This window comes from Oncorhynchus mykiss, chromosome 26 (assembly GCF_013265735.2).
Source record: "Oncorhynchus mykiss isolate Arlee chromosome 26, USDA_OmykA_1.1, whole genome shotgun sequence".
Taxonomy (NCBI): Eukaryota; Metazoa; Chordata; class Actinopteri; order Salmoniformes; family Salmonidae; genus Oncorhynchus; species Oncorhynchus mykiss.
The window spans coordinates 234,030-258,669 of record NC_048590.1 but is presented as its reverse complement, the minus strand read 5'-3'; the positions used below and the strand labels follow the sequence as shown (position 1 = coordinate 258,669).

Below are 24,640 nucleotides of genomic sequence, written 5' to 3'. Positions count from 1 at the left end.
GAATGGGAGAGATACCCAGTAGGCTATGCTTGCATGTGTGTTAAACATGTTTTGACACAGGGATCACTTCCATATACTTCAAATGATCAAGACATTGCAGTACAATGCCACATTACTGTATTAAAGACATGGTCAGGGTTGGGATTAATTCCATTTCAATTCCAGTCAATATTAGGAAGTACACTGAAATTCCTATTCCAATTCTATTCAACACTTTTTCAATTGGGAACATTTGGAATTTGGTCTCCTTTTGGAATTGACTGGAATTTATGTAGAATTGACACCAACTCTGGACATATTATATATATATATTATTAACAGGTACTGACTTGTGTCGATGAAGACAGCGTCCACATAGACTTTGGTGCAGAGGGATCCTAATATGAAGCCACAGGCTGGGCCAAACACCAGCGTGGAAAATACTATACCTAAAGAGAAACACAGACAAGACACTTTAATAGTAACATCCACAACGTCAAAAAGACACTTCTCATTGGTAAGGACACGTTTAGACAGATTTATACGAAGGCAAATGTAACCTTTCATAACTTTCCAGTGAAGGCAGAAAAATATACCTTCTTTTATACAACTGGACGACTGTATGCTGCAATGTCACTTTTAGGAGCGACACGGCCAAATGCACAGAACTGGGAGTTATAGATCCGTCATTCGCATTGAAAGCAAGTCTAAGAAGCGGTAGATCTGTTCTATGTGCGCTATTTCTATGCTTCCTGTTCTGAAGTGTAGTTATTGTATCTTTTACTTGTGGTTTTGGACACCAGCTTCAAACAGATGAAAATACAACATTGTTGGTTCTGGAGAATATCACAGCGGTTTAGATGGTACAGTGGTTCTATACACTAGGCCTGCTTGTTTTGTCACATTAACTGAAAATAGATGAACTATTAGAATTTTAGCAACCAGGAAATGGCAGAGTGATTTCTACATAGCACCTTTAAAAGTTAGTTATTTTAAGAAATATAAATATTTTCAGTTCTGAGCCACAAGAGGGCGCCACTACTCTGACCAGGACCCTTAACACGTTGCCACTACTCTGCACATATCTCTCTGACCAGGACCCTTAACACGTTGCCACTACCCTGCATATCTCTCTGACCAGGACCCTTAACACGTTGCCACTACCCTGCATATCTCTCTGACCAGGACCCTTAACACGTTGCCACTACCCTGCACATATCTCTCTGACCAGGACCCTTAACACGTTGCCACTACTCTGCACATATCTCTCTGACCAGGACCCTTAACACGTTGGCACTACTCTGCACATATCTCTCTGACCAGGACCCTTAACACGTTGCCACTACCCTGCATATCTCTCTGACCAGGACCCTTAACATGTTGGCACTACTCTGCACATATCTCTCTGACCAGGACCCTTAACACGTTGCCACTACCCTGCATATCTCTCTGACCAGGACCCTTAACACGTTGCCACTACTCTGCACATATCTCTCTGACCAGGACCCTTAACACGTTGCCACTACCCTGCATATCTCTCTGACCAGGACCCTTAACACGTTGCCACTACCCTGCATATCTCTCTGACCAGGACCCTTAACACGTTGCCACTACCCTGCACATATCTCTCTGACCAGGACCCTTAACACGTTGCCACTACTCTGCACATATCTCTCTGACCAGGACCCTTAACACGTTGGCACTACCTACTCTGCACATATCTCTCTGACCAGGACCCTTAACACGTTGCCACTACCCTGCATATCTCTCTGACCAGGACCCTTAACATGTTGGCACTACTCTGCACATATCTCTCTGACCAGGACCCTTAACACGTTGCCACTACCCTGCATATCTCTCTGACCAGGACCCTTAACACGTTGGCACTACTCTGCACATATCTCTCTGACCAGGACCCTTAACACGTTGGCACTACTCTGCACATATCTCTCTGACCAGGACCCTTAACACGTTGCCACTACCCTGCATATCTCTCTGACCAGGACCCTTAACATGTTGCCACTACCCTAAATATCTCTCTGACCAGGACCCTTAACACGTTGCCACTACCCTGCATATCTCTCTGACCAGGACCCTTAACACGTTGCCACTACCCTGCATATCTCTCTGACCAGGACCCTTAACACGTTGCCACTACTCTGCACATATCTCTCTGACCAGGACCCTTAACACGTTGCCACTACCCTGCATATCTCTCTGACCAGGACCCTTAACACGTTGGCACTACTCTGCACATATCTCTCTGACCAGGACCCTTAACACGTTGGCACTACTCTGCACATATCTCTCTGACCAGGACCCTTAACACGTTGCCACTACTCTGCACATATCTCTCTGACCAGGACCCTTAACACGTTGCCACTACTCTGCACATATCTCTCTGACCAGGACCCTTAACACGTTGCCACTACTCTGCACATATCTCTCTGACCAGGACCCTTAACACGTTGCCACTACCCTGCATATATCTCTCTGACCAGGACCCTTAACACGTTGCCACTACCCTGCATATCTCTCTGACCAGGACCCTTAACACGTTGCCACTACTCTGCACATATCTCTCTGACCAGGACCCTTAACATGTTGGCACTACTCTGCACATATCTCTCTGACCAGGACCCTTAACACGTTGACACTACCCTGCATATCTCTCTGACCAGGACCCTTAACACGTTGGCACTACTCTGCACATATCTCTCTGACCAGGACCCTTAACACGTTGGCACTACTCTGCACATATCTCTCTGACCAGGACCCTTAACACGTTGCCACTACCCTGCATATCTCTCTGACCAGGACCCTTAACACGTTGCCACTACCCTAAATATCTCTCTGACCAGGACCCTTAACACGTTGCCACTACCCTGCATATCTCTCTGACCAGGACCCTTAACACGTTGCCACTACCCTGCATATCTCTCTGACCAGGACCCTTAACACGTTGCCACTACCCTGCATATCTCTCTGACCAGGACCCTTAACACGTTGCCACTACTCTGCACATATCTCTCTGACCAGGACCCTTAACACGTTGCCACTACCCTGCATATCTCTCTGACCAGGACCCTTAACACGTTGGCACTACTCTGCACATATCTCTCTGACCAGGACCCTTAACACGTTGGCACTACTCTGCACATATCTCTCTGACCAGGACCCTTAACACGTTGCCACTACTCTGCACATATCTCTCTGACCAGGACCCTTAACACGTTGCCACTACTCTGCACATATCTCTCTGACCAGGACCCTTAACACGTTGCCACTACTCTGCACATATCTCTCTGACCAGGACCCTTAACACGTTGCCACTACCCTGCATATATCTCTCTGACCAGGACCCTTAACACGTTGCCACTACCCTGCATATCTCTCTGACCAGGACCCTTAACACGTTGCCACTACTCTGCACATATCTCTCTGACCAGGACCCTTAACATGTTGGCACTACTCTGCACATATCTCTCTGACCAGGACCCTTAACACGTTGACACTACCCTGCATATCTCTCTGACCAGGACCCTTAACACGTTGGCACTACTCTGCACATATCTCTCTGACCAGGACCCTTAACACGTTGGCACTACTCTGCACATATCTCTCTGACCAGGACCCTTAACACGTTGCCACTACCCTGCATATCTCTCTGACCAGGACCCTTAACACGTTGCCACTACCCTGCATATCTCTCTGACCAGGACCCTTAACACGTTGGCACTACTCTGCACATATCTCTCTGACCAGGACCCTTAACACGTTGGCACTACTCTGCACATATCTCTCTGACCAGGACCCTTAACACGTTGCCACTACTCTGCACATATCTCTCTGACCAGGACCCTTAACACGTTGCCACTACTCTGCACATATCTCTCTGACCAGGACCCTTAACACGTTGCCACTACTCTGCACATATCTCTCTGACCAGGACCCTTAACACGTTGCCACTACCCTGCATATATCTCTCTGACCAGGACCCTTAACACGTTGCCACTACCCTGCATATCTCTCTGACCAGGACCCTTAACACGTTGCCACTACTCTGCACATATCTCTCTGACCAGGACCCTTAACATGTTGGCACTACTCTGCACATATCTCTCTGACCAGGACCCTTAACACGTTGACACTACCCTGCATATCTCTCTGACCAGGACCCTTAACACGTTGGCACTACTCTGCACATATCTCTCTGACCAGGACCCTTAACACGTTGGCACTACTCTGCACATATCTCTCTGACCAGGACCCTTAACACGTTGCCACTACCCTGCATATCTCTCTGACCAGGACCCTTAACACGTTGCCACTACCCTAAATATCTCTCTGACCAGGACCCTTAACACGTTGCCACTACCCTGCATATCTCTCTGACCAGGACCCTTAACACGTTGCCACTACCCTGCATATCTCTCTGACCAGGACCCTTAACACGTTGCCACTACCCTGCATATCTCTCTGACCAGGACCCTTAACACGTTGCCACTACTCTGCACATATCTCTCTGACCAGGACCCTTAACACGTTGCCACTACCCTGCATATCTCTCTGACCAGGACCCTTAACACGTTGGCACTACTCTGCACATATCTCTCTGACCAGGACCCTTAACACGTTGGCACTACTCTGCACATATCTCTCTGACCAGGACCCTTAACACGTTGCCACTACTCTGCACATATCTCTCTGACCAGGACCCTTAACACGTTGCCACTACTCTGCACATATCTCTCTGACCAGGACCCTTAACACGTTGCCACTACTCTGCACATATCTCTCTGACCAGGACCCTTAACACGTTGCCACTACCCTGCATATATCTCTCTGACCAGGACCCTTAACACGTTGCCACTACCCTGCATATCTCTCTGACCAGGACCCTTAACACGTTGCCACTACTCTGCACATATCTCTCTGACCAGGACCCTTAACATGTTGGCACTACTCTGCACATATCTCTCTGACCAGGACCCTTAACACGTTGACACTACCCTGCATATCTCTCTGACCAGGACCCTTAACACGTTGGCACTACTCTGCACATATCTCTCTGACCAGGACCCTTAACACGTTGGCACTACTCTGCACATATCTCTCTGACCAGGACCCTTAACACGTTGCCACTACCCTGCATATCTCTCTGACCAGGACCCTTAACACGTTGCCACTACCCTAAATATCTCTCTGACCAGGACCCTTAACACGTTGCCACTACCCTGCATATCTCTCTGACCAGGACCCTTAACACGTTGCCACTACCCTGCATATCTCTCTGACCAGGACCCTTAACACGTTGCCACTACTCTGCACATATCTCTCTGACCAGGACCCTTAACACGTTGCCACTACTCTGCACATATCTCTCTGACCAGGACCCTTAACACGTTGCCACTACTCTGCACATATCTCTCTGACCAGGACCCTTAACACGTTGCCACTACCCTGCATATCTCTCTGACCAGGACCCTTAACACGTTGGCACTACTCTGCACATATCTCTCTGACCAGGACCCTTAACACGTTGCCACTACTCTGCACATATCTCTCTGACCAGGACCCTTAACACGTTGCCACTACTCTGCACATATCTCTCTGACCAGGACCCTTAACACGTTGCCACTACCCTGCATATATCTCTCTGACCAGGACCCTTAACACGTTGCCACTACCCTGCATATCTCTCTGACCAGGACCCTTAACACGTTGCCACTACTCTGCACATATCTCTCTGACCAGGACCCTTAACACGTTGCCACTACTCTGCACATATCTCTCTGACCAGGACCCTTAACACGTTGCCACTACCCTGCATATATCTCTCTGACCAGGACCCTTAACACGTTGCCACTACCCTGCATATCTCTCTGACCAGGACCCTTAACACGTTGCCACTACTCTGCACATATCTCTCTGACCAGGACCCTTAACACGTTGCCACTACTCTGCACATATCTCTCTGACCAGGACCCTTAACACGTTGCCACTACCCTGCATATATCTCTCTGACCAGGACCCTTAACACGTTGCCACTACCCTGCATATCTCTCTGACCAGGACCCTTAACACGTTGCCACTACTCTGCACATATCTCTCTGACCAGGACCCTTAACACGTTGCCACTACCCTGCATATCTCTCTGACCAGGACCCTTAACACGTTGCCACTACTCTGCACATATCTCTCTGACCAGGACCCTTAACACGTTGCCACTACCCTGCATATCTCTCTGACCAGGACCCTTAACACGTTGCCACTACTCTGCACATATCTCTCTGACCAGGACCCTTAACACGTTGCCACTACTCTGCACATATCTCTCTGACCAGGACCCTTAACACGTTGCCACTACCCTGCATATCTCTCTGACCAGGACCCTTAACACGTTGCCACTACTCTGCACATATCGCTCTGACCAGGACCCTTAACACGTTGCCACTACCCTGCATATCTCTATGACCAGGACCCTTAACACGTTGCCACTACCCTGCATATCTCTCTGACCAGGACCCTTAACACGTTGCCACTACCCTGCATATCTCTCTGAAGAGGACCCTTAACACGTTGCCACTACCCTGCATATCTCTCTGACCAGGACCCTTAACACGTTGCCACTACCCTGCATATCTCTCTGACCAGGACCCTTAACACGTTGCCACTACCCTGCATACCTCTCTGACCAGGACCCTTAACACGTTGCCACTACCCTGCATATCTCTCTGACCAGGACCCTTAACACGTTGCCACTACCCTGCATATCTCTCTGACCAGGACCCTGTTGTCATCAGATCCCTGACAGCTAAGCATCACAACTTACAGTTAGTTACCCTTCAGGTCCTGTTGTCATCAGATCCCTGACAGCTCAGCATCAAGATGAGAGGGCCAGGGAGAACCTTCGAGAACATCTCCTGATGAAATCATTGGCCACTCTAACCGATGGATCACTAGTCACTTTATTAACCCCACTTTAATAATGATGTTTAGACATCTTGCACTACTCATCCCAGATGTATATACTGTATTTTATACCTTCCAGTTCCAGCTGACAGAACCTTCCATTTACAGCTGTCCCCTGACCCTCACTTCTTCATTCTCTCCTCACAAACACATGAGCCTTTGAACAGGGTCATTGAGGAAGGCTCGGTTTATGTCAGGGATACAGTCAGGGATACGGCTGGGTAGCAGTGTGTACAGGACAGAGAGAGGCTGGGTAGCAGTGGGTACAGGCTGGGTACAGGACAAAGAGAGGCTGGGTAGCAGTGGGTACAGGCTGGGTACAGGACAGAGAGAGGCTGGGTAGCAGTGGGTACAGGCTGGGTACGGGTACAGGACAGAGAGAGGCTGGGTAGCAGTGGGTACAGGCTGGGTACAGGACAGAGAGAGACTGGGTAGCAGTGGGTACAGGCTGTGTACAGGACAGAGAGAGGCTGGGTAGCAGTGAGTACAGGCTGGGTACAGGACAGAAAGAGGCTGGGTAGCAGTTGATACAGGCTGGGTACAGGAGAGAGAGAGGCTGGGTAGCAGTGGGTACAGGCTGGGTAAAGGACAGAGAGAGACTGGGTAGCAGTGTGTACAGGCTGGGTACAGGACAGAGAGAGACAGGGTAGGAGTGGGAACAGGCTAGGTACAGGACAGAGAGAGACTGGGTAGCAGTGGGTACAGGCTGGGTACAGGACAGAGAGAGGCTGGGTAGCAGTGGGTACAGGCTGGGTACAGGACAAAGAGAGGCTGGGTAGCAGTGGGTACAGGCTGGGTACAGGACAGAGAGAGGCTGGGTAGCAGTGGGTACAGGCTGGGTACAGGACAGAGAGAGGCTGGGTAGCAGTGGGTACAGGCTGGGTACGGGTACAGGACAGAGAGAGGCTGGGTAGCAGTGGGTACAGGCTGTGTACAGGACAGAGAGAGGCTGGGTAGCAGTGAGTACAGGCTGGGTACAGGACAGAGAGAGGCTGGGTAGCAGTTGGTACAGGCTGGGTACAGGAGAGAGAGAGGCTGGGTAGCAGTGGGTACAGGCTGGGTAAAGGACAGAGAGAGACTGGGTAGCAGTGTGTACAGGCTGGGTACAGGACAGAGAGAGACAGGGTAGGAGTGGGAACAGGCTGGGTACAGGACAGAGAGAGACTGGGTAGCAGTGGGTACAGGCTGGGTACAGGACAGAGAGAGGCTGGGTAGCAGTGGGTACAGGCTGGGTACAGGACAAAGAGAGGCTGGGTAGCAGTGGGTACAGGCTGGGTACAGGACAAAGAGAGGCTGGGTAGCAGTGGGTACAGGCTGGGTACAGGACAGAGAGAGGCTGGGTAGCAGTGGGTACAGGCTGGGTACAGGACAGAGAGAGACTGGGTAGCAGTGGGTACAGGCTGGGTATGGGTACAGGACAGAGAGAGGCTGGGTAGCAGTGGGTACAGGCTGGGTACAGGACAGAGAGAGGCTGGGTAGCAGTGGGTACAGGCGGGGTACAGGACAGAGAGAGACTGGGTAGCAGTGGGTACAGGCTGGGTACAGGACAGAGAGAGGCTGGGTAGCAGTGGGTACAGGCTGGGTACAGGACAGAGAGAGACTGGGTAGCAGTGGGTACAGGGGTACAGGCTGGGTACGGGTACAGGACAGAGAGAGGCTGGGTAGCAGAGGGTACAGGCTGGGTACAGGACAGAGAGAGGCTGGGTAGCAGTGGGTACAGGCTGGGTACGGGTACAGGACAGAGAGAGGCTGGGTAGCAGTGGGTACAGGCTGAGTACAGGACAGAGAGAGGCTGGGTAGCAGTGGGTACAGGCTGGGTACAGGACAGAGAGAGGCTGGGTAGCCATGGGTACAGGCTGGGTACAGGACAGAGAGAGGCTGGGTAGCAGTGGGTACAGGCTGGGTACAGGACAGAGAGAGGCTGGGTAGCAGTGGGTACAGGCTGGGTACAGGACAGAGAGAGGCTGGGTAGCAGTGGGTACAGGCTGGGTACAGGACAGAGAGAGGCTGTTAGCAGTGGTTACAGGCTGGGTACAGGACAGACAGAGGCTGGGTAGCAGTGGGTACAGGCTGGGTACAGGACAGAGAGAGGATGACATATGGCTGATCTCATCATACTACTGACTGAGGGACATATGGCTGATCTCCATATCATACTACTGACTGAGGGACATATGGCTGATCTCCATATCATACTACTTACTGAGGGACATACAGCTGATCTCATCATACTACTGACTGAGGGACATATGGCTGATCTCCATATCATACTACTGACTGAGGGACATATGGCTGATCTCCATATCATACTACTGACTGAGGGACATACAGCTGATCTCATCATACTACTGACTGAGGGACATATGGCTGATCTCCATATCATACTACTGACTGGGGGACATATGGCTGATCTCCATATCATACTACTGACTGGGGGACATATGGCTGATCTTCTCATCATACTACTGACTGAGGGACATATGGCTGATCTCATCATACTACTGACTGAGGGACATATGGCTGAACTCCATATCATACTACTGACTGAGGGACATACAGCTGATCTCATCATACTACTGACTGAGGGACATATGGCTGATCTCATCATACTACTGACTAAGGGACATATGGCTGATCTCCATATCATACTACTGACTGAGGGACATATGGCTGATCTCCATATCATACTACTGACTGGGGGACATATGGCTGATCTCCATATCATACTACTGACTGAGGGACATATGGCTGATCTCATCATACTACTGACTAAGGGACATATGGCTGATCTCATCATACTACTGACTAAGGGACATATGGCTGATCACCATATCATACTACTGACTGGGGGACATATGGCTGATCTCCATATCATACTACTGACTGAGGGACATATGGCTGATCTCCATATCATACTGACTGGGGGATATATGGCTGATCTCCATATCATACTACTGACTGAGGGACATATGGCTGATCTCATCATACTACTGACTGAGGGACATACAGCTGATCTCATCATACTACTGACTGAGGGACATACGGCTGATCTCCATATCATACTACTGACTGAGGGACATATGGCTGATCTCATTATACTACTGACTGAAGGACATATGGCTGATCTCCATATCATACTACTGACTGGGGGACATATGGCTGATCTCCATATCATACTACTGACTGGGGGACATATGGCTGATCTCCATATCATACTACTGACTGAGGGACATATGGCTGATCTCATCATACTACTGACTGAGGGACATATGGCTGATCTCCATATCATACTACTGACTGAGGGACATACAGCTGATCTCATCATACTACTGACTGGGGGACATATGGCTGATCTCCATATCATACTACTGACTGGGGGACATATGGCTGATCTCCATATCATACTACTGACTGAGGGATATATGGCTGATCTCATCATACTACTGACTGAGGGACATATGGCTGATCTCCATATCATACTACTGACTGAGGGACATATGGCTGATCTCCATATCATACTACTGACTGAGGGACATATGGCTGATCTCCATATCATACTACTGACTGAGGGACATACAGCTGATCTCATCATACTACTGACTGAGGGACATATGGCTGATCTCCATATCATACTACTGACTGGGGGACATATGGCTGATCTCCATATCATACTACTGACTGAGGGACATATGGCTGATCTCCATATCATACTACTGACTGAGGGACATATGGCTGATCTCATCATACTACTGACTGAGGGACATATGGCTGATCTCCATATCATACTACTGACTGAGGGACATATGGCTGATCTCCATATCATACTACTGACTGAGGGACATACAGCTGATCTCATCATACTACTGACTGGGGGACATATGGCTGATCTCCATATCATTCTACTGACTGGGGGACATATGGCTGATCTCCATATCATACTACTGACTGAGGAATATATGGCTGATCTCATCATACTACTGACTGAGGGACATATGGCTGATCTCCATATCATACTACTGACTGAGGGACATATGGCTGATCTCCATATCATACTACTGACTGAGGGACATATGGCTGATCTCCATATCATACTACTGACTGAGGGACATACAGCTGATCTCATCATACTACTGACTGAGGGACATATGGCTGATCTCCATATCATACTACTGACTGAGGGACATATGGCTGATCTCCATATCATACTACTGACTGAGGGACATATGGCTGATCTCCATATCATACAACTGACTGGGGGATATATGGCTGATCTCCATATCATACTACTGACTGAGGGACATATGGCTGATCTCATCATACTACTGACTGAGGGACATATGGGTGATCTCATCATACTACTGACTGAGGGACATATGGCTGATCTCATCATACTACTGACTGAGGGACATATGGCTGATTTCCATATCATACTATTGACTGAGGGACATATGGCTGATCTCATCATACTACTGACTAGGGGACATATGGCTGATCTCATCAACTTTATTATCAACTGGATGGACAAATGGATGTGCTTTTCATTCATCACATGTAACTTTAATAAAGATACAACAGTATATTTGGGTAATAGGTTAGCTATTTTATAAACTATGAGAACAGGGTTGGGGTGTTTCCTGCAAACAAAGCAGCTTAAACCCTTAGTGAGGACTGTTTAAGACAACATGGCTAAGAGAGGTCCGTCAGTGAGCTAGTCCCACCCAGAATAGCCCTAATGGATGAGCTGGAGACTGGACCAGCTGGAAACCGACGTGTGTGTGTGTGTGTGTGTGTGTGTGTGTGTGTGTGTGTGTGTGTTGCAGGCCCGGTTCTAACATTTTTGGGGCCCCCCGCCAAGAGATCAAAGAAATATTGTGGCCCCTCTCTTGAACGTTAAAGTACATGCCCTGCAGTTCTACACATTTTGCCATGGAGAGTTGAGAAAATGTTGCATTTTTAAAGCCAGTTTTCTGCAGTTGTACACATTTTGCCATGTTAATGATATCTGAGTGATACTGACTAATAATTCTAAACATTGTTATCTGGCTGATTGAGGGTCAGTGACTGACATAACAAGTGAAAAACAGCTGATGCACAACCACATTTCAAACTTGCACCTTGTGTATTCTACTAATTTTACTCTCAACAGTAAGTTGAGACCCTGACTGAGTTTCCCCCAAAAAATGATATGATTACATTTTTGGGGTCGGCGACCGCTCATGTCGCTTATGCCTGGAGCCGGCCCAGTAGTCCTAATGGTGGTTTTAAACAAGAACTCCAGCCTAGTAAATGAATCCTTGTGTAAACTGTAGATGGAGTCCTCCCTTCAGAAGTTTATTTAGAACTAACAACATGGACCCCAACCCTTAATCCTCCTGCAGACACACCTGTAGAGGTCTGTATAAAAGCCCAGGACTGACCAGACAGAATCACACATCAAGACTCAGTGCCAAGGAGCCTCTCCAAAGCATCTCAAAGACCAAGACATCTAGAGTATCTCCACTGCCAGATCCAAGGAGCCATCAGAATCTGTCCACACACTGAAGATGGAGCAAAGCCCCTCTCTCACCATCCTGCTGCTGGTACTGGGCCTCTCTCAGGCCCAAATGGACCACAGTGGACCAGCCATGTGGATAGACCACCTTGAGGCTGTAGACATCACTGAGAGAATTCTGACCGCTAATAACGGCTCTGATGAGATGCTGATGGAGGGAGACCTGGTGGTACCAAGAACCAGAAACGCCATGCAGTGCATGCAAGGAGGAAACAGCTGCCTGTGGAACAAAGCCTCTAGCGGATACGTTGAAGTGCCCTACACAATAGAAGACAGCAGATTCACTCCCTCCAACAGGAAGGAGATTGAGCATGCCGTCCAGTCGTTCCACAGCAAGACCTGCATTCACTTTGTGCCACGTGGCAACCAGAAAGACTACATCAGCTTTGAGAGTTTGAACGGCTGCTACTCTTCTCTCGGGAGAATTGGAGGGAAACAGACGGTCTCTGTTAACAGCGTTGGCTGCATCTTTCTCGGCATCATTCAGCACGAGACCCTCCATGCTCTGGGATTCCAGCACGAGCAAACCAGGAGCGACCGTGACCAGTACATCAGGATCAACTGGAGTAACATCGACTCTAACATGGCCTATAACTTCGATAAACAAAACACCAACAACCTGAACACTCCCTATGACTACAGCTCTGTCATGCACTATGGAAAAACAGCCTTCTCTATCAACGGGATGGACACCATCACCCCCATCCCCAACCCCGACGTGTCCATCGGCCAGAGACAGGGGTTGTCCACCACTGACATCCTGAGGATCAACCGACTCTACGGCTGCTGAGAGGAAGACATCAAGTCACAGGAGGAGGAGAGTAAAGGTGAAGATGTCTACAATACATCTGACACATTATCCAGTGTCCTGTTCATTCAAATCATCAGCCGTGTGTTATTCACAATAATTCACGGCTTCTCATGTCTTATTGCCTTATCGGATTTAGATCAAATAAATATTTTGTAGTACAGAACAATGTGGTTTTCTGTATCACTTTGGATTGAAACATAGAAATAAAAGCATTTGAAACAACATTATTGAATCTTCATGTGTTTCTCTGATGACACTATGGTGCTGTATATATGTTGACAATGTATCCTCCAATGTTTCCGGAAGTTGCTGTAGCCTGGTTCTAGCCTGCTGGTAGCCTGGTTCTAGCCTGCTGGTAGCCTGGTTCTAGCCTGCTGGTAGCCTGGTTCTAGCCTGGCGGTAGGCTGGTTCTAACCTGCTGTAGCCTGGTTCTAGCCTGCTGGTAGCCTGGTTCTAGCCTGCTGGTAGCCTGGTTCTAGCCTGGCGGTAGGCTAGTTCTAGCCTGCTGGTAACCTGGTTCTAGTCTGCCGGTAGCCTGGTTCTAGCCGGGCGGTAGGTTAGTTCTAGCCTGCCGGTAACCTGGTTAAAGTCTGCCGGTAGCCTGGTTCTAGTCTGCCGGTAGCCTGGTTCTAGCCTGCTGGTAACCTGGTTCTAGCCTGCTGGTAACCTGGTTCTAGCCTAGGGGTAGCTTGGTTCTAGCCTGCTGGTAGCATGGTTCTAGCCTGCTGGTAGCTTGGTTCTAGCCTGGTGGTAGCCTGGTTCTAGCCTGCTGGTAGCTTGGTTCTAGTCTGCTGGTAGCCTGGTTCTAGCCTGCAGGTAGCCTGGTTCTAGTCTGGTGGTAACCTGGTTCTAGCCTGGCGGTAGGCTGGTTCTAACCTGCTGTAGCCTGGTTCTAACCTGCTGGTAGCCTGGTTCTAGCCTGCTGGTAGCCTGGTTCAAGCCTGGCGGTAGACTGGTTCTAGCCTGCTGGTAGCATGGTTCTAGCCTGCTGGTAGCATGGTTCTAGCCTGCTGGTAGCTTGGTTCTAGCCTGGTAGTAGCCTGGTTCTAGCCTGGCAGTAGCTTGGTTCTAGTCTGCTGGTAGCCTGGTTCCAGTCTGCAGGTAGCCTAGTTCTAGCATGCAGGTAGCTTGGTTCTAGCCTGCTGGTAGCATGGTTCTAGCCTGCTGGTAGCTTGGTTCTAGCCTGGTGGTAGCTTGGTTCTAGTCTGCTGGTAGCTTGGTTCTAGTCTGCTGGTAGCCTGGTTCTAGTCTGCAGATAGTCTAGTTCTAGTCTGGTGGTAACCTGGTTATAGCCTGCTGGTAGCCTGGTTCCAGCCTGCTGGTAGCTTGGTTCTAGCCTGGTGGTAGCTTGGTTCTAGTCTGCTGGTAGCTTGGTTCTAGTCTGCTGGTAGCCTGGTTCTAGTCTGCAGATAGTCTGGTTCTAGTCTGGTGGTAACCTGGTTATAGCCTGCTGGTAGCCTGGTTCCAGCCTGGCGATAGACTGGTTCTAGCCTGCTGGTAGCCTGGTTCTAGCCTGCCGGTAGCCTGGTTCTAGCCTGCTGGTAGCCTGGTTCTAGTCTGGCGATAGCATGGTTCTAGCCTGCTGGTAGCCTGGTTCTAGCCTGCTGGTAGCCTGGTTCTAGCCTGCCGGTAGCCTGGTTCTAGCCTGCTGGTAGCATGGTTCTAGCCTGCTGGTAGCTTGGTTCTAGCCTGGTGGTAGCCCGGTTCTAGCCTGCTGGTAGCTTGGTTCTAGTCTGCTGGTAGCCTGGTTCTAGCCTGCAGGTAGCCTGGTTCTAGTCTGGTGGTAACCTGGTTCTAGCCTGGCGGTAGGCTGGTTCTAACCTGCTGTAGCCTGGTTCTAACCTGCTGGTAGCCTGGTTCTAGCCTGCTGGTAGCCTGGTTCCAGCCTGGCGGTAGACTGGTTCTAGCCTGCTGGTAGCATGGTTCTAGCCTGCTGGTAGCATGGTTCTAGCCTGCTGGTAGCTTGGTTCTAGCCTGGTAGTAGCCTGGTTCTAGCCTGGCAGTAGCTTGGTTCTAGTTTGCTGGTAGCCTGGTTCCAGTCTGCAGGTAGCCTAGTTCTAGCATGCAAGTAGCTTGGTTCTAGCCTGCTGGTAGCATGGTTCTAGCCTGCTGGTAGCTTGGTTCTAGCCTGGTGGTAGCTTGGTTCTAGTCTGCTGGTAGCTTGGTTCTAGTCTGCTGGTAGCCTGGTTCTAGTCTGCAGATAGTCTGGTTCTAGTCTGGTGGTAACCTGGTTCTAGCCTGGTAGTAGCCTGGTTCTAGCCTGGCAGTAGCTTGGTTCTAGTCTGCTGGTAGCCTGGTTCCAGTCTGCAGGTAGCCTAGTTCTAGCATGCAGGTAGCTTGGTTCTAGCCTGCTGGTAGCATGGTTCTAGCCTGCTGGTAGCTTGGTTCTAGCCTGGTGGTAGCTTGGTTCTAGTCTGCTGGTAGCTTGGTTCTAGTCTGCTGGTAGCCTGGTTCTAGTCTGCAGATAGTCTGGTTCTAGTCTGGTGGTAACCTGGTTCTAGCCTGCTGGTAGCCTGGTTCCAGCCTGGCGATAGACTGGTTCTAGCCTGCTGGTAGCCTGGTTCTAGCCTGCCGGTAGCCTGGTTCTAGCCTGCTGGTAGCCTGGTTCTAGTCTGGCGATAGCCTGGTTCTAGCCTGCTGGTAGCCTGGTTCTAGCCTGCTGGTAGCCTGGTTCTAGCCTGCCGGTAGCCTGGTTCTAGCCTGCTGGTAACCTGGTTCTAGCCTGCTGGTAACCTGGTTCTAGCCTAGGGGTAGCTTGGTTCTAGCCTGCTGGTAGCATGGTTCTAGCCTGCTGGTAGCTTGGTTCTAGCCTGGTGGTAGCCTGGTTCTAGCCTGCTGGTAGCTTGGTTCTAGTCTGCTGGTAGCCTGGTTCTAGCCTGCAGGTAGCCTGGTTCTAGCCTGGCGGTAGGCTAGTTCTAGCCTGCTGGTAACCTGGTTCTAGTCTGCCGGTAGCCTGGTTCTAGCCGGGCGGTAGGCTAGTTCTAGCCTGCCGGTAACCTGGTTCTAGTCTGCCGGTAGCCTGGTTCTAGTCTGCCGGTAGCCTGGTTCTAGCCTGCTGGTAACCTGGTTCTAGCCTGCTGGTAACCTGGTTCTAGCCTAGGGGTAGCTTGGTTCTAGCCTGCTGGTAGCATGGTTCTAGCCTGCTGGTAGCTTGGTTCTAGCCTGGTGGTAGCCTGGTTCTAGCCTGCTGGTAGCTTGGTTCTAGTCTGCTGGTAGCCTGGTTCTAGCCTGCAGGTAGCCTGGTTCTAGTCTGGTGGTAACCTGGTTCTAGCCTGGCGGTAGGCTGGTTCTAACCTGCTGTAGCCTGGTTCTAACCTGCTGGTAGCCTGGTTCTAGCCTGCTGGTAGCCTGGTTCCAGCCTGGCGGTAGACTGGTTCTAGCCTGCTGGTAGCATGGTTCTAGCCTGCTGGTAGCATGGTTCTAGCCTGCTGGTAGCTTGGTTCTAGCCTGGTAGTAGCCTGGTTCTAGCCTGGCAGTAGCTTGGTTCTAGTCTGCTGGTAGCCTGGTTCCAGTCTGCAGGTAGCCTAGTTCTAGCATGCAGGTAGCTTGGTTCTAGCCTGCTGGTAGCATGGTTCTAGCCTGCTGGTAGCTTGGTTCTAGCCTGGTGGTAGCTTGGTTCTAGTCTGCTGGTAGCTTGGTTCTAGTCTGCTGGTAGCCTGGTTCTAGTCTGCAGATAGTCTGGTTCTAGTCTGGTGGTAACCTGGTTATAGCCTGCTGGTAGCCTGGTTCCAGCCTGCTGGTAGCTTGGTTCTAGCCTGGTGGTAGCTTGGTTCTAGTCTGCTGGTAGCTTGGTTCTAGTCTGCTGGTAGCCTGGTTCTAGTCTGCAGATAGTCTGGTTCTAGTCTGGTGGTAACCTGGTTATAGCCTGCTGGTAGCCTGGTTCCAGCCTGGCGATAGACTGGTTCTAGCCTGCTGGTAGCCTGGTTTTAGCCTGCCGGTAGCCTGGTTCTAGCCTGCTGGTAGCCTGGTTCTAGTCTGGCGATAGCATGGTTCTAGCCTGCTGGTAGCCTGGTTCTAGCCTGCTGGTAGCCTGGTTCTAGCCTGCCGGTAGCCTGGTTCTAGCCTGCTGGTAACCTGGTTCTAGCCTAGGGGTAGCTTGGTTCTAGCCTGCTGGTAGCATGGTTCTAGCCTGCTGGTAGCTTGGTTCTAGCCTGGTGGTAGCCTGGTTCTAGCCTGCTGGTAGCTTGGTTCTAGTCTGCTGGTAGCCTGGTTCTAGCCTGCAGGTAGCCTGGTTCTAGTCTGGTGGTAACCTGGTTCTAGCCTGGCGGTAGGCTGGTTCTAACCTGCTGTAGCCTGGTTCTAACCTGCTGGTAGCCTGGTTCTAGCCTGCTGGTAGCCTGGTTCAAGCCTGGCGGTAGACTGGTTCTAGCCTGCTGGTAGCATGGTTCTAGCCTGCTGGTAGCATGGTTCTAGCCTGCTGGTAGCTTGGTTCTAGCCTGGTAGTAGCCTGGTTCTAGCCTGGCAGTAGCTTGGTTCTAGTCTGCTGGTAGCCTGGTTCCAGTCTGCAGGTAGCCTAGTTCTAGCATGCAGGTAGCTTGGTTCTAGCCTGCTGGTAGCATGGTTCTAGCCTGCTGGTAGCTTGGTTCTAGCCTGGTGGTAGCTTGGTTCTAGTCTGCTGGTAGCTTGGTTCTAGTCTGCTGGTAGCCTGGTTCTAGTCTGCAGATAGTCTGGTTCTAGTCTGGTGGTAACCTGGTTCTAGCCTGGTAGTAGCCTGGTTCTAGCCTGGCAGTAGCTTGGTTCTAGTCTGCTGGTAGCCTGGTTCCAGTCTGCAGGTAGCCTAGTTCTAGCATGCAGGTAGCTTGGTTCTAGCCTGCTGGTAGCATGGTTCTAGCCTGCTGGTAGCTTGGTTCTAGCCTGGTGGTAGCTTGGTTCTAGTCTGCTGGTAGCTTGGTTCTAGTCTGCTGGTAGCCTGGTTCTAGCCTGCCGGTAGCCTGGTTCTAGCCTGCTGGTAGCCTGGTTCTAGTCTGGCGATAGCATGGTTCTAGCCTGCTGGTAGCTTGGTTCTAGCCTGCTGGTAGCCTGGTTCTAGCCTGCCGGTAGCCTGGTTCTAGCCTGCTGGTAGCCTGGTTCTAGTCTGGCGATAGCATGGTTCTAGCCTGCTGGTAGCCTGGTTCTAGCCTGCTGGTAGCCTGGTTCTAGCCTGCCGGTAGCCTGGTTCTAGCCTGCTGGTAACCTGGTTCTAGCCTAGGGGTAGCTTGTTTCAAGCCTGCTGGTAGCATGGTTCTAGCCTGCTGGTAGCTTGGTTCTAGCCTGGTGGTAGCCTGGTTCTAGCCTGCTGGTAGCTTGGTTCTAGTCTGCTGGTAGCCTGGTTCTAGCCTGCAGGTAGCCTGGTTCTAGTCTGGTGGTAACCTGGTTCTAGCCTGGCGGTAGGCTGGTTCTAACCTGCTGTAGCCTGGTTCTAACCTGCTGGTAGCCTGGTTCTAGCCTGCTGTTAGCCTGGTTCCAGCCTGGCGGTAGACTGGTTCTAGCCTGCTGGTAGCATGGTTCTAGCCTGCTGGTAGCATGGTTCTAGCCTGCTGGTAGCTTGGTTCTAGCCTAGTAGTAGCCTGGTTCTAGCCTGGCAGTAGCTTGGTTCTAGTCTGCTGGTAGCCTGGTTCCAGTCTGCAGGTAGCCTAGTTCTAGCATGCAGGTAGCTTGGTTCTAGCCTGCTGGTAGCATGGTTCTAGCCTGCTGGTAGCTTGGTTCTAGCCTGGTGGTAGCTTGGTTCTAGTCTGCTGGTAGCTTGGTTCTAGTCTGCTGGTAGCCTGGTTCTAGTCTGCAGATAGTCTGGTTCTAGTCTGGTGGTAACCTGGTTCTAGCCTGGTAGTAGCCTGGTTCTAGCCTGGCAGTAGCTTGGTTCTAGTCTGCTGGTAGCCTGGTTCCAGTCTGCAGGTAGCCTAGTTCTAGCATGCAGGTAGCTTGGTTCTAGCCTGCTGGTAGCATGGTTCTAGCCTGCTGGTAGCTTGGTTCTAGCCTGGTGGTAGCTTGGTTCTAGTCTGCTGGTAGCTTGGTTCTAGTCTGCTGGTAGCCTGGTTCTAGTCTGCAGATAGTCTGGTTCTAGTCTGGTGGTAACCTGGTTCTAGCCTGCTGGTAGCCTGGTTCCAGCCTGGCGATAGACTGGTTCTAGCCTGCTGGTAGCCTGGTTCTAGCCTGCCGGTAGCCTGGTTCTAGCCTGCTGGTAGCCTGGTTCTAGTCTGGCGATAGCCTGGTTCTAGCCTGCTGGTAGCCTGGTTCTAGCCTGCTGGTAGCCTGGTTCTAGCCTGCCGGTAGCCTGGTTCTAGCCTGCTGGTAACCTGGTTCTAGCCTGCTGGTAACCTGGTTCTAGCCTAGGGGTAGCTTGGTTCTAGCCTGCTGGTAGCATGGTTCTAGCCTGCTGGTAGCTTGGTTCTAGCCTGGTGGTAGCCTGGTTCTAGCCTGCTGGTAGCTTGGTTCTAGTCTGCTGGTAGCCTGGTTCTAGCCTGCAGGTAGCCTGGTTCTAGTCTGGTGGTAACCTGGTTCTAGCCTGGCGGTAGGCTGGTTCTAACCTGCTGTAGCCTGGTTCTAACCTGCTGGTAGCCTGGTTCTAGCCTGCTGGTAGCCTGGTTCCAGCCTGGCGGTAGACTGGTTCTAGCCTGCTGGTAGCATGGTTTTAGCCTGCTGGTAGCATGGTTCTAGCCTGCTGGTAGCTTGGTTCTAGCCTGGTAGTAGCCTGGTTCTAGCCTGGCAGTAGCTTGGTTCTAGTCTGCTGGTAGCCTTGTTCTGTCTAATGACACATTAACTACAGAGGTCTAATGACACAGTGACTACAGAGGTCTAATGACAGTGTTATTAGGCCTCTGTAGTCACTGTGTCATTAGGCCTCTGTAGTCACTGTGTCATTAGACCTCTGTAGTCACTGTGTCATTAGACCTCTGTAGTCACTGTGTCATTAGACCTCTGTAGTCACTGTGTCATGTAGTCACTGTGTCATTAAACCTCTGTAGTCACTGTCATTAGGTTTACGTAACCTAGTGACTGGTCAGAATCAGTCCCTCAGTCAGCCCCTTAGTCACGCCATTAGTCTTGATGGTGATTTAAATGTAGGGGAGAGATTAATTTGAGAGTTAATCCAGGGCTAGTATTTATTAGTTAGAGCCACAGAGTTAATCCAGGGCTAGTATTTATTAGTTAGAGCCAGAGAGTTAATCCAGGGCTAGTACTTGTTAGTTAGAACCACAGAGTTAATCCATGGTTAGTACTTGTTAGTTAGAACCACAGAGTTAATCCTGGGCTAGTACTTGTTAGTTAGAGCCAGAGTTAATCCAGGGCTAGTACTTGTTAGTTAGAGACAGAGTTAATCCAGGGCTAGTATTTATTAGTTAGACCCACAGAGTTAATCCAGGGCTAGTACTTGTTAGTTAGAGCCAGAGAGTTAATCCAGGGCTAGTACTTGTTAGTTAGAACCACAGAGTTAATCCTGGGCTAGTACTTGTTAGTTAGAGCCAGAGTTAATCCAGGGCTAGTACTTGTTAGTTAGAACCACAGAGTAAATCCAGGGATAGTACATGTTAGTTAGAGCCAGAGAGTTAATCCAGGGCTAGTATTTATTAGTTAGAGCCAGAGAGTTAATCCAGGGCTAGTATTTATTAGTTAGAGCCAGAGAGTTAATCCAGGGCTAGTACTTGTTAGTTAGAGCCAGAGAGTTAATCCAGGGCTAGTATTTATTAGTTAGATCCAGAGAGTTAATTCAGGGATAGTACTTGTTAGTTAGAGACAGAGTTAATCCAGGGCTAGTACTTGTTAGTTAGAGCCACAGAGTTAATCCAGGACTAGTACTTGTTAGTTAGAGCCACAGAGGTAATCCAGGGCTAGTACTTGTTAGTTAGAGCCACAGAGGTAATCCAGGGCTAGTACTTGTTAGTTAGAGCCACAGAGGTAATCCAGGGCTAGTACTTGTTAGTTAGAGCCACAGAGGTAATCCAGGGCTAGTACTTGTTAGTTAGAGCCACAGAGGTAATCCAGGGATAGTACTTGTTAGTTAGAGACAGAGTTAATCCAGGGCTAGTACTTGTTAGTTAGAGCCACAGAGTTAATCCAGGGCTAGTACTTGTTAGTTAGAGCCACAGAGGTAATCCAGGGCTAGTACTTGTTAGTTAGAGCCACAGAGGTAATCCAGGGCTAGTACTTGTTAGTTAGAGCCACAGAGGTAATCCAGGGCTAGTACTTGTTAGTTAGAGCCACAGAGGTAATCCAGGGCTAGTACTTGTTAGTTAAGAGACAGAGTTAACCCAGGGATAGTACTTGTTAGTTAGAGCCCGAGAGTTAATCCAGGGATAGTACTTGTTAGTTAGAGACAGAGTTAATCCAGGGCTAGTGTTTATTAGTTAGAGACAGAGAGTTAATCCAGGGCTAGTACTTGTTAGTTAGAGCCACAGAGTTAATCCAGGGTTAGTACTTATTAGTTAGAGCCACAGAGTTAATCCAGGGCTAGTACTTGTTAGTTAGAGCCAGATAATGTTGTAAAGAATGGAGTCATTATGATATAGTGTTGAATTGAGTTTTTCTTCTCATTTACTAGCCACTGTATTCTGCCTGTTGTGCTGATGCTAAATTACCTCATTACCATCTGTTACTGTCCTCATCATTCTCTCTCAGCACTTAACCTCTATGGCAGGGGTCGGCAACTGGCAGCCCGCGTGCCAAAATCGGCCTGCCAGTCATTTGTTTTGGGCTCCCCCAAAGCTTTTTGCAAAAAAACATTACAATAATAATTGGTCCAAAAAGACTAAAAACCGCCAGGAATCCAGCGAAAAAAAGAAATTTGATCGTGTCTCAATGTAATCAAGCTATGAAATTACTATGGAACAACTTTTACAAATACAATCTCTTTTTGGGTCAATTTAATTGTGGTCAATTTAGAGTGTACAAATTATTATAATTATGTTCCATTCTCCCAACCATCTGCTCTGACATGAATCAGCCCTAGGCTGAATGTAGTTACCTACCTCTGCTCTATGGTGTGCGTTTCCAAACACATCACAGGAATACTAACAAGTAGTTAGTCATGTTCCAATAGGTTATATTGTCACTGATCAGGGAACCAAATTCAACTCCAAGCTCATAAAGCAGCATCACAGACAGCATGGCACAACCCGTTACCACCCTCAAACTGACGGGCTGGTTGAACGTTTCAGCGAGGTGCTCCAAGTTATTTTGTTCTAAAGTGTGTGGTCCTACTCACCTACAGTATATACAGAGAGAACCTGCTGGAATTGTGGTTAGGGTTATTGTGGTTAGGGAGTGGTAGTTAACTGACCTCTATATACAGTATAGAGACGAGTCACTACTTTCTTCCTAATGCGTGTGGTCCTACTCCATATACAGAGACGAGTAACAGTTGTTCCATTATTAATATGTATATTATATAAGGTTGATATACTCACCTATATACAGAGAGGAGTCTTTCCTCTTAACGTGGTCGTCTATGTAGGACACCCCTAGAGGCTGTACTGGTGTTGCCCCGATCCCCAGCAGTACCTGGGCCCCTATCAGCAGCAGGTACATCATGTTGGTGTTGGACTTGTTCCCACACAGGAAGGCGGAGTCTCTGCCCTCAGTCCTGGTCATGTTGGAACACACATCCCTCCCGTCCTCCGCGTGCCACCCATCCCCGGCCTCATACTCATACTGGTGGGTCAGGAACTCTGGCAGGGCGGAGAGCAGCGCGCCCAGCGCCATGACGAGGCCCCCACAGCCAATCAGACGCGGCCGGTGGGCCTTTGCGCCGAAGTAGCTGACAAATAGGATGAGGGCCAGGTTGCCGATCTCGAAGCTGCTGGCGATCACGCCCACGTCGGCGGACTGGAGGTTGAAGCGGCGCTCCAGGGTGGTCAGAACACTCACCTAGAAACACAATGTTATATCTGTCTATGTAGTGTGGAGGAGAGGGCTATCTGTCTATGTAGTGTGGAGGAGAGGGCTATCTGTCTACGTAGTGTGGAGGAGAGGGCTATCTGTCTATGTAGTGTGGGGGAGAGGGCTATCTGTCTATGTAGTGTGGACGAGAGGGCTATCTGTCTACGTAGTGTGGACGAGAGGGCTATCTGTCTACGTAGTGTGGAGGAGAGGGCTATCTGTACTATGTAGTGTGGAGGAGAGGGCTATCTGTACTATGTAGTGTGGGGGAGAGGGCTATCTGTCTATGTAGTGTGGGGGAGAGGGCTATCTGTCTATGTAGTGTGAACGAGAGGGCTATCTGTCTACGTAGTGTGGAGGAGAGGGCTATTAGTACTATGTAGTGTGGGGGAGAGGGCTATCTGTACTATGTAGTGTGGGGGAGAGGGCTATCTGTCTGTGTAGTGTGGACGAGAGGGCTATCTGTCTATGTAGTGTGGACGAGAGGGCTATCTGTCTACGTAGTGTGGGGGAGAGGGTTATCTGTCTACGTAGTGTGGAGGAGAGGGCTATCTGTCTATGTAGTGTGGGGAGAGGGCTATCTGTCTACGTAGTGTGGAGGAGAGGGCTATCTGTCTATGTGGTGTGGGGGAGAGGGCTATCTGTACTATGTAGTGTGGTGGAGAGGGCTATCTGTCTACGTAGTGTGGGGGAGAGGGCTATCTGTCTACGTAGTGTGGAGGAGAGGGCTATCTGTCTATGTGGTGTGGGGGAGAGGGCTATCTGTACTATGTAGTGTGGGGGAGAGGGTTATCTGTACTATGTAGTGTGGGGGAGAGGGATATCTGTACTATGTAGTGTGGGGGAGTGGGATATCTGTACTATGTAGTGTGGGGGAGAGGGATATCTGTACTATGTAGTGTGGGGGAGAGGGATATCGGTACTATGTAGTGTGGGGGAGAGGGATATCTGTACTATGTAGTGTGGGGGAGAGGGATATCTGTACTATGTAGTGCGGGGGAGAGGGATATCTGTACTATGTAGTGTGGGGGAGAGGGCTATCTGTCTATGTAGTGTGGGGGAGAGGGATATCTGTAGTATGTAGTGTGGGGGAGAGGGATATCTGTAGTATGTAGTGTGGGGGAGAGGGCTATCTGTCTATGTAGTGTGGGGGAGAGGGATATCTGTACTATGTAGTGTGGGGGAGAGAGATATCTGTACTATGTAGTGTGGGGGAGAGAGATATCTGTACTATGTAGTGTGGGGGAGAGGGATATCTGTAATTTGTAGTGTGGGGGAGAGGGATATCTGTACTATGTAGTGTGGGGGAGACGAGGAGCCTATAAGGTTGACATATCAAATCACACTTTATTTGTCACATGCGCTGAACACAACCTCTTATTAAGAACCTGCTTGTTAAGTAAGCATTTCACTGTAAGGTCTACCTACACCTGTTGTATTCAGCATTTCACTGTAAGGTCTACCTACACTTG

The 24,640-nt window shown here is 49.8% G+C and overlaps 2 protein-coding genes across 2 annotated transcripts in view; one reads left to right on the top strand and one right to left on the bottom strand.

The window, feature by feature from the left end:
- The window catches only part of LOC110515483 (solute carrier organic anion transporter family member 3A1-like), a 58,794-nt gene that overhangs the window by 31,034 nt on the left and 3,120 nt on the right, over positions 1-24,640 (bottom strand). Inside the window, exons 2-3 of the mRNA XM_036964547.1 lie at positions 22,697-23,156; positions 330-428 (exon numbers count right to left, since the gene is read on the bottom strand). Coding sequence (XP_036820442.1) covers positions 330-428; positions 22,697-23,156 — 559 coding nt within the window. The remainder of the gene's footprint in view (positions 1-329; positions 429-22,696; positions 23,157-24,640) is intronic.
- rbhce2 (hatching enzyme 2) lies at positions 12,383-13,535 on the top strand. Its single transcript, NM_001172408.1, is given in 1 exon segment — positions 12,383-13,535. A coding segment is annotated over 1 exon segment (798 nt). The 5' UTR covers positions 12,383-12,497; the 3' UTR covers positions 13,296-13,535.